Source organism: Mustela putorius, unplaced genomic scaffold, assembly GCF_011764305.1.
Source record: "Mustela putorius furo isolate JIRA1106 unplaced genomic scaffold, ASM1176430v1.1 tig00001069_pilon_pilon_pilon, whole genome shotgun sequence".
NCBI classification, from domain to species: Eukaryota; Metazoa; Chordata; class Mammalia; order Carnivora; family Mustelidae; genus Mustela; species Mustela putorius.
The window spans coordinates 436,052-451,864 of NW_025421558.1; the positions used below are offsets into that span (position 1 = coordinate 436,052).

Consider the following 15,813-nt stretch of genomic DNA (forward strand, 5'->3'; position numbering starts at 1 on the left):
AATTGATAAAAAGACATGAGCTAGGGTAGTGACATAATGCAAAGTGAAGGACAGATTTGAAAACATATGTATGTGGACAGAATGCATGAAAGCTGCCTCAATGTTGTAGATTAGGGGGAGAGCGGAGTCAAAGATGATGGCCCCCAATTTCAGATCTGGTGACAACTTTTGGTTCAGTTTTCTTTTTTTTTTTAAAAGATTTTATTTATTTATTTTTGACAGAGAAATCACAAGTAGACGGAGAGGCAGGCAGAGAGAAAGAGGGAAGCAGGCTCCTCGCTGAGCAGAGAGCCCGATGCGGGACTTGATCCCAGGACCCTGAGATCATGACCTGAGCTGATGGCAGCAGCTTAACCCACTGAGCCACCCAGGCGCCCCTTGGTTCAGTTTTCTGATTGCCTCTCCTTTGTACACTTCATACACAGCCAAAAGAAATGACCTTAATGTGTCCTTCAGTCCTTGCTCACTCCCTAACTCCCTTCTTTCTTCCTTCTGCTCTTTTTTGCCCCCTCATAGCTTTAGCTGTTGTTTCTTTATGAATGACTTCCACCTCTTACCTCTGGTCCTGGTCTCTTTCTCAGCCTCGCATCCCTCGTTTTGTTGCCTGCTGTACAGTTGCACCAGAATGCTATCACATCATGAGCATAATCTCAGTACAGTTACACAGTGCAAGTTCAGCTGCCCTTGCAAGGTATATGTCACCTTGGAAAAGTTGCTCAACTTCTGTAAGGTCACTTACCCCATTTGTAAATAGGAATAGTACTACTACTACTTCTCTTTCAGACATATTATAAGCACTAAATGAATAATGATCTAAAAGTGGTACATTAACGAGGCTAGTTCATGATGGTATTTCTTGGTGTGGGGTGAAATGTAAGTAATTGAGATAATATTTCATCTGTCTACCTATCCACTTCTATTTCATTTTTGGCAGATACTCTTTTTTGAGCCATCTTTTATCAAGGTAGGACTGTTCTGTATCACAAGAGTACATCCTCCTAACTTTTTGGCTTTAAAGATCTTATTTCTGGGACGCCTGGGTGGCTCAGTCGGTTAAGCGTCTGCCTTCAGTTCAGGTCCTGATCTCAGTGTCCTGGGATCAAGTCCCTCATTCGACTCCCTGCTGAGCAGGGAGCCTGCTTCTCCCCATACTTCTGCCCTTCCCCCTGCTTGTGTGTTTGCTCTCTGTTTCTCTCTCTCTAATAAATAAATAAAATCTTCAAAAAAAAGAGATCTTCTTTCTATTATAAAATAATATCTCTCATAGATAGTAGCTATTATTATTTTAATGTTCTCAGTTATTAGAAAATAAAAAGTCTGCAGCCCTACGCTCCCCTTTTGCGACTCCCACAGTTTCTCCTATTTATATTTTGTATTAGTGTGGTGCACTTGTTAGGATTGATGAACCAATACCGACACATTATTATTAGTTAAAACCTTTAGTTTACATTAAGGGTTTACTCTTTGTGTTGTACATTTTGTGAGTTTTGACAAAAGTATAATGCAATGTTTCCACCATTGCTGTGTTGTGCATAATAGTTTCATTGCCCTGAAAAATCCTCTGTGCTCTGCCTGTTTGTCTCTCCTTCCCTTTCACTGAACCCTGGCAACCACTCATCTCTTTACTGTCTATATAGATTTGCCTTTTCCAGAATGTCGTATAGGTAGAATCGTCTAGTACATAGCCAGACTGGCTTTCTTTCACTTAATGGTATGCCTTTAGAGTCTCTCCATTTCTTTTTTTGTCTTGAAAACATTTCTTTCTATTGCTGAAAAATACTCCTTTGTAGGGATGTACCACAGTTTGTTTATCCATTCATTGAAAGACTTTTTGGTTGCTTCCAAGTTTTCACAGTTAAGAACAGCTTGCATTTAAAATTATTCAAGATTCAGATTTGAAAATTTTTCTTTATATTAGCTGTATTCATTTCCCAGGCTGCTGTAACAGAGTGCTGTGAACTGAGTGGCATAGAACACAGGAATTTATGCTTTCATAGTTCTGGAGTGTGATATTGTGATATAATAAGACATACATGTTTTGGTCTTCATGCTCAGCTCCTGGCCAGAGCTCCTAAAACCTTTGTTAATTTTACCAAGTGATAAGGCCCATAGGAGGATCTTTTGATATAATATTTGGTTTTGGTTTCTGACTCCTGACAGTTCCAGAGTGCTAAAAGCGAAAGAAACATCTTTGTTATAGCACACACCTTTCAATCTTACCTGAGTTTATGTTAGTGAGGTGACCTTTGGAAAGCCTCTAAGAATGGGGGCCTGGTTGTCAGGGGAACCACCCTTGTGACTAGAGGTTTGGAACTTTCAGCCCAGACTTTGACTTAATCATTAATGGTCAGTGATTGAATCAATCATATCTGAGTAATGAAGTTTCTATAAAAACATCCTGACTGAAAGGGTTTAGAGAGCTACTGGGCTGGTGAATTCTTGGTGGTACTGGGAGGTGATGCGCCCACCCAGCCAGGGCATGGAAATTCCATACACCCTCTTACCTTGTACCTTGCCCTCCAGGCTCTTCCAGCTGGCTGCTTTTGAGTTATATCCTTTACAATAAATAGGTAATGTGAATAAAATGTGGCTCTGAGTTTTGTGAGCCATTCTAGCAAATTATTGAACTTGGGAGGGGAGTCATGGGAATGTGACTTATGGGTGGTTGGTCAGATGTACAGGTGACAGTCTAGGACTTGAGATAGGTACTTGAAGTGGGGATCAGTTGTGTGGACTGAGAGACCTTACTCTCAGCTGGTATCCACTGAGAAAGAATTGTTTCCTATGGAAAAACACACCACGTTCAGTTATTAGAAGTGTTGAGAGTAGAGAGTGGAAAATTGTTTTTCTTTTAGGAGGTTAGAATCTGAAATCAAGGTGGGAAGATTGGTCTATACTTCTCCCTTAGCTGCTGGGAAGTCCAGTGATCCTTGGTCTTCTTAGGCTTATAGATCCATCACTTGAATCTGCGCCGCTGTCTTTGCATGGCATTCTCCCTGTATCTCTGTGTCTTCATAGGGTCCTCTTCTTAAACGGATAGCAGTTATATCAAGTTAGGGCCCATCTGACTCCACTATATCCTCATCTTAAGTAATTACATCTACAGTGACCCTATTTCCAAATTAGACCACATTCCCAGATACTGTCAGGACTTCAACCTATCTTTATTCAAGGGAGGAAGGCACAGTTAACTCGTAGCATGCAGTGATGCTTTCCAGACTGTTCTTCTTTCTATACTTAAGCTTTTTTGTTCTTGAATCATTGATAGTGATGTAATGTTACCCAGCCTTTGGTAGGTGTGGTTTCAACTGAAAACCAATTTGTCCTTGGCAGTGCTATAAAAAACAGTGTTCCTATGCTCAAATTTGTACTTTCAAATATACAACCAATAAGATTTACCCAGATGCCAGTTTGTGGCTCTGCCCTGTTCAGTTTGTTTGTATGGTTCATTTGCCTACTTCATGGTTTGTCAGTGAAGTTGTATAAAAAAGTTAAATTGATGTTAACAATTTTTTATTGAAATTATTCAATGAAGAATGAGTACTTAATTTTTTTCCTTCACAGTTTTTAGTATATAAAGAAACTGTGGAGATAATTTGTAACTTCTACAGCTCATTTTTCCCTTTCAGGTGATTATAATGTCGGGTTTTGCAGATTTCCAAAACACTCTTTCCTGTTTTTCTGTCATCTGACATTCCATGTGAAAACTGACCCATAAACTTGCTCACATTCAGATCATCATTTCTAGACAAGGTTTCTGAATTTCCTTTATAGTAATTTCCTGATTAGAGTGAAAGGGACAGGGAGGGAGAGAAAGGGAGGTAGCTTAAAGTCACATGGAAAGTTACTGAGCAGTTTTAAAATAGTTTGATCAAGAGGGCGTGGAAAAAAATGGGGAACATTTTCATTGGGGAGAGAGCAAAAGTGAATTATGTTTTAGGTATAAAAGAATTATAAATTTCAGTCTGTATGGCAGGGTTTTTTTCACCAGTAAGAATTTAATATGATGAATAAACTTTTCTTGACAATAAGGAAAGCATTAAATATTGTATAAAATGCTATCAAAGGACAGACCTTATATCATCTTATCTACTGATACAGCCAGAGTTCTGGGGGCAGGCAAGGATCTCTCGTATCTGTGTCATGTTTTATGTATTCCAGGGAACTTCTTTCCTCCTCTCATATCTGAGAGTCCTAAGACTTTTTCTACATTAAAGATATTTCCATGTTAATGCAGAAAGATCTAATGAATCATTCTGGGTTTGCTGTCTTCATTCTTCAGACCCCCTTTTAGGAAGGTAGACCCTGGCCCTGGTGTTTTTGAGTTGTCCTCTTGTTCTGTTGAATCTCTATTTCTTATTACTGAAATATCTGAAATGTACTTCTTCTGAAGTAAAAATCATCAAGTGTTACTCAAATAATTGCTTGCATTTGTATCATAAGCTTAGGGCCAAATCTGATCACTTCTTCAAGTATCAAATATTCCTCTTTATTTCTACTACCACAGAGTAATCCAGGATTTTGATATGTCTGATTATTATAATTTCATCTTTATCATATTTAGTTTTTTATACCTCCCTAACAATGTTATTTACCTCTCTCAGAGGCCTCCAGTGATTTTCCTTTACTTGACCAGTGAATTTTAAAATCCTTACTCCTCCCCTGCCCAGCCAATATTTTATTATAAAAATTTTCAAATACGCTATTGAGTTGTAGGAATTTTTTTTTAATATATTTTAGAAATTAGCCCCCTACCAGATTTACAGATATGTTTTTCCATTCAAGTAGCTGGCCTTTTCATTTTGTCGCTGGTTTCCTTTGCTGTCCAGAACTTTTTAGTTTGGTATAGTTCCATGTGTTTATTTTTGCTTTTGTTGCCTTCGGTTTTGGTGTCAAATCCAAAAACCATTGCCTAGCCCAATGTCAAGGAACTTACACTCTGTGTTTTCATCTAGGAGTTTTAACTTGTTTCAGGTATTATTTCTCAAATCCTTAATGTATTTTGAGTTGATTTTTGTGTATGGTATAAGATAGGGGTCCAGTTTCAGTCTTGCACATAGCTGTCCAGTTTTCCCAGGACCATTTATTGAAGAGACTGTCCTTTCCCCATTGTATATTCTTGGCAGCTTCGTTGTAATTAATTGGCCATATATATGTGGATTTATTTCTGAGCTCTGTATTCCACTGATCTTCATGTCTGTTTTTATGACAGTACCATACTCTTTTGATTACTATGGCTTTGTAATATAGTTTGCAATCAAGAAGTGTGATCCCTCTAGCTTTGTTCTTTTTCAAGATCACTTTGGCTATTTGGGATCTTTCGTGTTTCCATGTAAATTTTAGGATTTTTTTGTTCTATTGCTGTGAAAAATGTCATTGGGATTTTGATAGTGCATTGAACCTTTCATGTTTTTAATGCCGCAGTTTACCTCTTTTTATATTGTGTATTCGTGAAGAAATTATACTGGCTACAGTTATTTTTAATCTTCTTTTCCTTTAAGCTTTGTAATACGTTAAGGGTTTAATATACCATCCTATTTCAGAATCTGTTTTCTGAATCTGATGATACTGTTACCTTTACCAGTACAATGTATATTTTCATATGTTTTTATGTTTCTATTAGTGGTTTTTTTTTTTTCATTTCAGTTTGAACAAGTCCTTTCAGCATTTTTTGCAAGGGAGACTTTGTGGTGACGAACTCCCTCTGCATTTGTTTTTCTTTTCTTTTCTTTCTTTCTTTCTTTTTTTTTTTTTAAAGATTTTATTTATTTATTTGACAGAGAGAGATCACAGGCAGGCAGAGAGGCAGGCAGAGAGAGAGAGAAGGAGGCAGGCTCCCCGCTGAGCAGAGAGCCCGATACGGGGCTCGATCCCAGGACCCTGAGATCATGACCTGAGCCGAAGGCAGCGGCTTAACCCACTGAGCCACCAAGGCGCCCCCGCATTTGTTTTTCTGGGAAAGTCTTTATTGCTTCTTTAGTCCTGTCCTTCAGTCCTGTCCTTCTGAAGGATACCTTTGCTGGATAAAATATTCATGGCTAACAGTTTTTTTTTTTTCCTTTCTGTGCTTTGAATATCTCATTTCCTTCTCTCCTGGCCAGGTTACTGCTGAAAAATCTGCTGATAGCCCAATGATGGAGGTTCCTTTGTAGACTGCAGAGTGAGAAGGGTGTGGGTTTGGTGCTTGGGATGTTGAGGGTTTCTGTGGCTCAGAGGAGGGCATCCTTTAGATGAGGTTTTCCCAGTGACTCATGGGTGGGCTTCCTATTGGAGTACAGAGTGGAGAACTGCATCCCTTTCATCTCTGAAATTCTTACCTGTCTCTTTCCTGAACTCCTCCTTTTCCCTGTCACGGAGCTCTTGTTTTAATACTTGGGTTTCTTTAGCTGAGCACTGACTCACTCTTCTCCCTTTTCCCCATGGGAAGGATCCCTAACCTGCTTTTTCTCTGAGCTGTGGAACCTTGTGGGTTCCTTGTGGGGAGAGGTGGTGATGGCCAAGCTCCTCTTACCCACTCTCCTGTGTCCAGATTTTTTTTTCTTCCTGCCAGTGGCATGCTGGAACTTCTCCTCTAGAAACCTGGACTTCTGTGAAGGCTTTCTCATCCATGGGGATCGGCCCAAGTTAGCGTTTTCCAGGTGCTGTAGCCAAGAAGGTTTGGAGACTGTTCATAGCTTCCTACTGTTTCCATAGCCCGTACCAGGTTCTTCCTGCCTGTTACCTGCCGCGAAAGTGGGTGAGGCTCCTCCTGGGTCCCTTGATTCCAGAGCTCCTGTGGAGGCACTTGGGTTCGTGGAGAGGTGCCAAATTTTACATGTGAAGGGACAACAAAAATGAGGGCCATCTTAGGGTATGATGCCACGATACTGATATCACTCTTCTTGCTGTTTTCCTTATAATATTAGAAATAGTAAGATGCTTGCTGTTTTGTAGCTAAATTTTCAGGGGTAAGAGAGATTTATGACATGCAGTCTCAAATATTAATACCTATCTCTTTTGGATCAGAGGGACAAAGCATCATGTGATTAGGGCCGTGGTGGAAAGAGACAGTAAAAACTTAACTTGATGCTGCTAAGAATAATAAGTATTTTTTCCATTTTACTAGCATCTTACAAAGCCCTTTGTGATGCAACTATCTCATTTCATATTTGCAAACCTGTAGGATAAAATCTTTCTTGATAATATAAATGATGAAACTAAGATTCAGAGAGTTTAATAGGGTGGCAGTAAGTGGATTTTTGGCGGGGAAGGGCAGGAGGGTAGTTAAGATGTAAAACTTAAGTCTTTGCTATACATCACAAATTTCTTTTTTTTTTTAAACTAAATTAAATTAAAAATTTTTTTAGTGTGTGTGTGTTCCAAAATTCATTGTTTATGCACTTCAACCAGTGCTCTGTGTAATACCTGCTTTCCTTAATACCCACCACCAGGTTCACCCAATGCCCCTGCCGCCGCCCCCTCCTCCCCCCCGCCCCCGCAAAACCCTCAGTTTATTTCTCAGAGTCCACAGTCTCTCATGGTTTTTCTCCCCCTCTGATTTCCCCCAGCTCACTTCTCTTCTCCATCTCCCCATGTCCTCCGTGTTATTCCTTATGCTCCACAAGTAAGTGAAACCATATGATAATTGACTCTCTGTGCTTGACTTATTTCACTCAGCATAATCTCCTCCAGTCCCGTCCATGTTGATACAAAAGTTGGGTATTCATCCTTTCTCATGGAGGCATAATACTCCATTGTATATATGGACCATATCTTCTTTATCCATTCGTCCGTTGAAGGACATGGAAGGACATTGAAGGATATTCTTTCCATGGTTTGGCGACTGTGGCCATTGCTGCTATGAACATTGGGGTACAGATGGCCCTTCTTTTCAGTACATCTGTATCTTTGGGGTAAATACCCAGTAGTGCAATGGCAGAGTCATAGGGTAGCTCTATTTTTAATTTCTAAAGGAATCTCCACACTGTTTTCCATAGTGGCTGCACCAACTTGCATTCCCACCAGCAGTGTAAGAGGGTTCCCTTTCTCCACATCCTCTCCAATACTTGTTTCCTGTCTTGTTAATTTTGGCCATTCTAACTGTGTAAGGTGGTATCTCAATGTGTTTTAAAAAATATTTTATTTATTTATTTGACAGAGAAAGATCACAAGTAGGCAGAGAGGCAGGCAGAGAGAGATACAGGCGGAGAGAGAGACAGGCTCCCCACTAAGCAGAGAGCCCGACGTGGGGCCCCATCCCAGGATCCTGAGACCATGACCCGAGCCAAAGGCAGAGGCTTAACCCACGGAGCCACCCAGGTGCCCCCTCAATGTGGTTTTGATTTGAATCTCCCTGATGGCTAATGATGATGAACATTTTTTCATGTGTCTGTTAGCCAGTTGCATGTCTTCTTTGGAGAAGTGTCTATTCATGTTTTCTGTCCCATTATTTGATGTGATTATCTGTTTTTTGTGTGTTGAGTTTGAGGAGTTCTTTATAGATCTTGGATATGAGCCCTTTGTCTGTACTGTCATTTGTGAATATCTTCTCACATTCCGTGGGTTGCCTCTTTGTTTTGTTGACTGTTTCCTTGGCTGTGCAGAAGCTTTTGATCTTGATGAAGTCCTAAAAGTTCATTTTCACTTTTGTTTCCTTTGCCTTTGGAGACATATCTTGAAAGAATTTGCTGTGGCTGATGTCGAAGAGGTTACTGCCTACGTTCTCCTTTATGATTTTGATAGATCCTGCCTCACGTTGAGGTCTTTTATCCATTTCAGGTTTTTCTTTGTGTATGGTGTAAGAGAATGGTCAAGTTTCATTCTTCTATACATAGCTGTCCAATTTTCCCAGCACTATTTATTGAAGATACTGTCTTTTTCCCACAGTATATTTTTCCTGCTTTGTTGAAGATTATTTGACCATAGAGTTGAGGGTCCATATCTGGGCTCTCTACTCTTTTCCACTGGTCTATGTGTCTGTTTGTGTGCCAGTACCATGCTGTCTTGGTGATCACAGCTTTGTAGTAAAGCTTGAAATCAGGAAACGTGATGCCCCCAGTTTTGTTTTTCTTTTTCAACATTTCCTTAGCAATTCAGGGTCTCTTCTGGTTCCATACAAATTTTAGAATTGTTTGTTCTTTGAAAAACTCTTTGAAAAGCTCTTTGAAAAAACTCTCAAAAGATCTTTGAAAAATACTGGTGGAATTTTGATCAGGATGGCATTGAAAGTATAGATTGCTCTAGGCAGTATAGACATTTTAACAACGTTTATTCTTCTGATCCATGAACATGGAATGGTCTTCCATTTTTTTGTGTCTGATACTTTATACGGAAAACCCAAAAGACTCCACCCCCAACTACTAGAACTCATACAGCAATTCAGTAATGTGGCAGGATACAAAATCAATGTACAGAAATCAGTTGCTTTTGGGGTGCCTGGGTGGCTCAGAGGGTTAAGCCTCTGCCTTGGGCTCAGGTCATGATCTCAGGGTCCTGGGATTGAGCCCCGCATCAGGCTCTCTGCTCAGCAGTGAGCCTGCTTCCCCCCTCTCTTTCTGCCTGCCTCTCTGCCTACTTGTGATCTCCGTCTGTCAAATAAATAAAATCTTTAAAAAAACAAAAACAAAAACAAAAAAACACACTAACAATGAAAATACAGGAAGGGAAATTAGAGAATCAATTCCATTTACTATAGAACCAAGAATCACAAGACACTTGGGAATAAGCCTAACCAAAGAGGTAAAGGATCTGTACTCAAGGAACTACAGAAAACTCATGAAAGAAATTGAAGAAGACACAATTTTCTTATATATAAATTTTAATTCCCCTTTTCAGCTTAATTATTGCCTCAGGTAATTTTTTTTCTTCTTTCTAATTTATTTAAGATTTTATTCATTTATTTGACAGACAGAGATCACAAGTAGGCAAAGAGGCAGGTAGAGAGAGAGGAGAAAGCAGGCTGCCTGCAGAGCAGAGAGCCCAATATGGGGCTTGCTGCCAGGACCCTGAGATCATGACCTGAGCCGAAGGCATAGGCTTTAACCCACTGAGCCACCCAGGCGCCCCACCCCCTTTTTTTCTTTTTTAAAAGCAGGACATGTGGGTTATATTTTTGGTGACTTAGTATATCTGAGAATAACTTCCTGTTGCCATCAAACGTGTCAGTGCATTTTCTTTCAAAGATCTGGTTACATTTTGTTACTGTTTTTGGAGTATAGTTGTAGGGATCAGTTGAAGCTGGCCTGATCTTGCTTTGTACACAGCTTCCCCCCAGACCCCTCTCTCTTTTGGCCTGTAGCCTCATGGGTTGTCTTTTAATTCTTACAGTTCAAAAACATTTGCTACAATTCACTTACATATACCTCTGTTCATTGATTTTTTTTTTTTTTTTTTTTTTTTTTAGGGGGCTGGGGGCAGAGGAAGAGGTAAAGAATCTTAAGCAGGTTCCATGGTTAGCCCTGATGTGGGACTCTCGATCTCAAAATCCTGAGACCAGAACCTGAGCTGAAATCAAGAGTCAGATGCTTAACAGACTGAGCCACCCAGGCATCTCTGTTCATTGATTTTTATGTGGATCATAGCAAACTATTTTCATCAGCGAACTTAGAAAATCTTTATTCATTTCAAAAGCGTGTTCTTCACTTGTATCTTGGATTTTTGCTTGTATTCTGTTTTGATTTTTTTCTTTTGGGAAATAGAATTTTTTCATTGGCTCTTTATCATCTTCCTTCATGTTTTGATTTGCCTTTTTCCTACAAATTCTTAGAACAGTTTTCATGTTTGCCCTCAAAATAAATGCTGTTTTCTGATTAATCAGTTCAGTTCTTTATTATTTCCAACACAAATTTTGTTACTACATTTAAAATGTTTGTAATCATTCTTTATCTTACCCATTTTTCTTAGTATCAGTGTCTCTCCTTATGACTTTCTGTTTTATTTCTTAGGGACTATGGTTGATTTCCAAATAGCTTATGTTTCTGCTAATGCTGATAGATAATTCTTTTCAGAAGATTGCTTTTTTTGTTGAGCCTCAGGCAGATGCCTCCTTTTCCCTGTCAAATAATCTTTTTTTGTAGACCCTGTGGTTTTTTTTTCCCTCTTCTGTCTAAGGATAGATTTGTTCATAATCAGTGTTTGCCAACAAAGGATCTGTATTGCCCTTGGCCCTGCTCTGTTCACTCTTTTGAGTTCCTTTTATATCTTCAGCTCTGAAGTGAGTTGTATATCCTCTGGTGTGTGCCTATTGTTAAAACTCCGCCACCGGGGGCAGCTTTTCTGGGCAGATACTGGATCTTGACTGGCTTCTCTTCCTTGCCTTGCTCTGTGACATTCTGGTCAGAGCAAATATAAGAGAGCCTATGGCTCTCAACATGCACGACTTGCATGTCTCTTTTCTCACTTTATAAAGCTTTACTTATGGGGATGCATGGGTGGCTCAGTAGGTTAAGCGGCTGCCTTCGGCTCAGGTTATGATCCCAGCATCCTGGGATCAAGTCCCACATCGGGCTCCTTGCTCTGCAGGGAACCTGCTTCTCCCTCTGTCTCTGCCTGCCACTCTGCCAGCCTGTGCTCTCTCTCTCTCTCTGACAATTAAATAAATAAAATCTTAAAAAAAAAAAAAGAAAAATCTTTACTTATGAAGATAATGCCTCCTGTTCTATCCTGTGTTTGTGCTGGCACTGCCTTCCTCTCTGTTCCTGCATACAACACACATTTTCTGGGCTTTGCAGTTTTCTTCAGAGTGTAGAAATACAGAGAGACAGAAAAAAGTCCTGGGAAACAACACTGTAGCAGTCACAAGAATGTATACCTGTGCAGTGCGGGAACTCCTGTGGCTTTGTAAGGGACATAATCTCTGTATTTCCAAGTCTGGTGATAGGCAAAGGGTAAAGCATTTTATTTTATTTATTTTTTAAAGATTTTATTTATTTATTTGAGAGAGACAGAGAGAGAGAGCGCGCGCATGAGCACGGGGAGGGGCAGAGGGAGGAGCAGACTCCCCCTGAGCAGGGATTCCGACTTGGGACTCAGTTCCTGGACCCCAGGATCATGACCTGAGCTGAAGGCAGACCCCTGACTGACTGAGCCTCCCAGGTGCCCCCAGGATAAAACATTTAAAATGATTTTTCACATGGGCAGCATGTTTGATTTTTGTTCTTTGTGTACTGTTTTAGTTGTTTTTGTATCTTTCAATCTAATTCTGTTATTTTCATAATTAGTAGAAGTTCTTACCAGATTCTGGTCATCAGTTTTAGTCTAAATTTTTATTGTGCTCAAGAGAAAAGACTTACTAACTATGTATTATGTGACAACACTGGTGTAAATGTATTAACTCATTTAACACTTTTGTGGAGTAGTATGATTATTACCATTTTATAGAGGCATACAGAAGTTGAGCACTCTACCCAAGAGGACTTAGCATGTGGCATGGTCAGGATTTGAACCCAGGAAAAGTGTATATATTTGCATATTGCAAGTTTATATCCTGTTTTTCTGCATTGTCACAAGCTCATTCTTCCTCCCTCTCTCCTTCCTTCCTTCCTCCTGCTCTCTTTCTCTGACTTCCTAAATTTAGAATGCAGAAGATAAAAAATTATATGTTTGTGTATGTTTTAGTTCTTTAGGTATTGCATTAAGGTTACTTTATGAAACAAATAATTAAGCTTTCAAAAGAATGATATTATTTGTTTAGATTGCAAGTTTATTAAACAGAATTAATTTGTTCTTTATAGTTCTTAGTTTATTGGCCTTAGGTGAACACTGGGCTCTGGCAATAGTATCTAACTATTTTGTCTAACCTCCCTAAACACCTAACTTAAAGTGAGGAATGACTTAATTATCAAGAAGAATTAGATTCCTTAGATTAGTACTGCCCAATATGGGCACCGCTAGAAATATGGCTGTTGATCATTTGAAATGCGGCTGCTCTAGATTGAGATATGCTATAAGTAGAAAATACAGTCTGGGTTTCAAAGGCTTAGTATGAATAAAAGAATATAAAATACCTCATAAATACTTAAAAATACTTACTACATATTGAGAAGACAATATTTTTATTTATTTATTAGATTAAAATATATTAGAATCAATTTTTCCTGTTCCTTTTTACTTTTTTAAAGTGACTACTAGAAAATTAAAAGTTACATATATGGGTTGTGTTATATTTCTGTTCAGTATTCAGAAGTGTCTAAGATATGATACCTCTTCTTTCAGAGTTTGGTAGCAAGAAAGCAGTTAAGCAGAGTGGTGTGGTAAGTGCTAGATAGGAGCGCATGCAGAAGAGACCTCTAACCGAGTTTGAGGGGCCTGTAGAAGGTGACCTTTAAAACAGCAGTGCTGTTTTCCTTCCTTTTTACCTTCTTTTGAAGTCTCTAAATCTGCTTTTTGGATTGAAGGAAATAAGAGTCAAAAGCTACTTTAAAAAGTGAGCATCTTTTTTCTAGTGGTATTGGTTCTCAGTCTAATGAAATGAGTCAGGGTTGAAGCAGAAGGCCTGAGGGTGCACAGAGACCACTGCTCCTTCCTCCGCCAGAACTGGCTTAGACAACCAAATTGATGCTGGTGTCCTTTGCTAAGTATGGAACACAGGTCGATTTGAGATCTGTTGAGTTCACAGAGTCTGGGGGACATCTGTTTGGGGAGGAATATTAGCAGTGGGATGAATGGAACTTAGAGTCCAAGAAAAATCTTGGCTGACAGTATAGATTGAAGTTAGGTGAAGTCACAGATAGGGTATGAGATATCAGCAAGTGAGTAAAGTGAGGTACAGACAAAGGTCTGGGGAATGAGGAAGGTTGAGGAAAGGGAATAAAAGTCATTGAAAAAGAATGGTCAGAGAAGGAAGAGTTTGACAGGACAGTATGCTTTCAAGAAGCAGGCAAGTGTAGATAGTGTCAAATGTAGTTAAGAGATAAAAATAAAGACTGAGAAATGTTCATTATCTTTAGTAATGAGTAGGTGATTGGGAAGAAAGTAGGTTCCCTGGAAGGATTGGGTTAGGAAGCAAAGCCAGATTGCAGAACGTTGAAGAATTAATGGGAACTAAAAAATCTGGAGACAATGAAGATTATTGTTTGGTAGTAAAAGAGGAAGAGGTGGGGAGGCTCGTGGTAGCTAGGATGACATATTTATATTTAGTTTATGACAACGCCTTTGTGTGCATGTGTGTGCGTGTGTGTGTGTGTGTGTGTGGTTGTTTGGGTTGTGAATCTATTATACAGATACATGTTTCTGTATCTATCCATTCTTGGAGTCCAGTATAGTGTTGATCGTGATTTTAATCTATTTAAGATCTCTCTTCAACAAGATACTTTATTACCATCATTTCCAAATTCTCTAAACATTAAATCTACGTAAGAGCCTGATTTTATCTGGGTTTAAATGCACTAAGGCCCCTGGGCATGGCTTAATGGAAGAAACATGAGCTTTGCAGTCCACTAAACTATAATTCATATCTAGATTCTGACTTGTTACTGTGTGATCTTGAACAAGTTAATTGTCACATCTGACTTGTTTTTCTTCATTTAGGAAATGAGGATAATAACAGATATCTACCCTTTATGGGGCTGTTGGGGAATTCACTGAGAAAAATGTCAAGTGTTTTGTACAGCACCTTACACGAAGTAGGCACTCAGTCAATGCTGGGTAGAAAAACTGCAGCTTCACATGTTATACATGCCAACATCACAATCTCTATAACTTAATTTAAAGTAGTATGTGTGATATAATGTTGTAACTTTAAATAAGAGCAAGTATGCTCAATTGAAATTGGAGTGAAAAAGTAGCCTTTGAATAAAACATGTTTCTTTTCTTGTTCCCTCCTCCCCTTTCCAATCCAGGTCCTGAGGGAATCTAACAAATTAGCAGAAATGGAAGAACCACCCTTGCTTCCAGGAGAAAATATTAAAGACATGGGTCTGTAATGGTATTTTTTGTTGAATTTACTTCTCTTTTCTGAGTGCACAGACTATTCAGTACTCTCAGTGTAGAGAGAACAGGTTCATTGTCCAAGACACCTCCTGTCTGGCAGCACTCATTACTGCCACCCTTCCCAATATCTGGTGTGGCCCCTAGGCCTAGACCCATTACACCTGCTGGTTTTGTAGTTGGACTGTAGGGTAACATGCAGATTGAGTTATATTCTGCTGCTTTTCTGTTTGCTCTACATTCATTGAAAGTAGGGGCCTTTTTTTTTTTTTTTAACTCTTGCTGAATTTTCAAGAGTATTTCATTATTTTGAATGACTGCAGTAAGAAATTGGTTTGCCTAGATAAAACATTGGATTGTCTGTCGCTTTGTACAAGTGATTTTTCTTAAAACACATTCTTTCTTTCTGTTTCCTTTATTTTATCTGTTCTGAATAAACTCGTGTCAGTTTTTGGATGAAGGTATTTCATCTCCATTGCAGCGCAAGCTGTTTGCATGTAGGTGCTTTTCTTCTGCAGCCTAAAGAACTAAGCAGTAACTGATTGTATGGACTCTTTTTTGATGTTGTTCTTATGCTTTTACTTCATTAAATCTGTATGGTGAGCTAAAAAATACCATAGCTTTTGAGGAATGAAGTAATGTGTTAGGAGAACAAATGGCTTCTTAGCCAGAGAAACAGCACCTTTCATTTTATTGTCAATTTACAACATGGGGTGGAAGAGGAACCAGGGAGGGAAATTGAGGAGTGAAGAGAGTGTGATTAACGGTGTGAGCTAGAGAGAGCCAGACTGTGTACTTACCTTTGTCCAGGTAGGTCCTTTACTTCTCCCCTTCTGTATTTTGGATTCAGTTCTTCCTGTGCACTGGGCGCCATCTCACCATCTCTGCCCATCTAGTGGACACCTGCCA

The 15,813-nt window shown here is 39.3% G+C and overlaps 1 protein-coding gene across 5 annotated transcripts in view; it reads left to right on the forward strand.

The window, feature by feature from the left end:
* Nucleotides 1–15,813, forward strand: part of MTMR2 (myotubularin related protein 2) — a 123,465-nt gene that overhangs the window by 54,963 nt on the left and 52,689 nt on the right. For 3 of the 5 annotated variants that reach the window (XM_004754545.3, XM_004754546.3, XM_004754547.3), the window contains one exon: nt 14,817–14,892. The exons of 1 other annotated variant lie outside the window; for it this stretch is intronic. In XM_004754545.3, the coding sequence (XP_004754602.1) occupies nt 14,817–14,892 (76 nt within the window). Of the gene's footprint in view, nt 1–14,816; nt 14,903–15,813 lie in introns of those variants that run through there. One more of the 5 variants, XM_045087162.1, reaches the window with a different exon arrangement.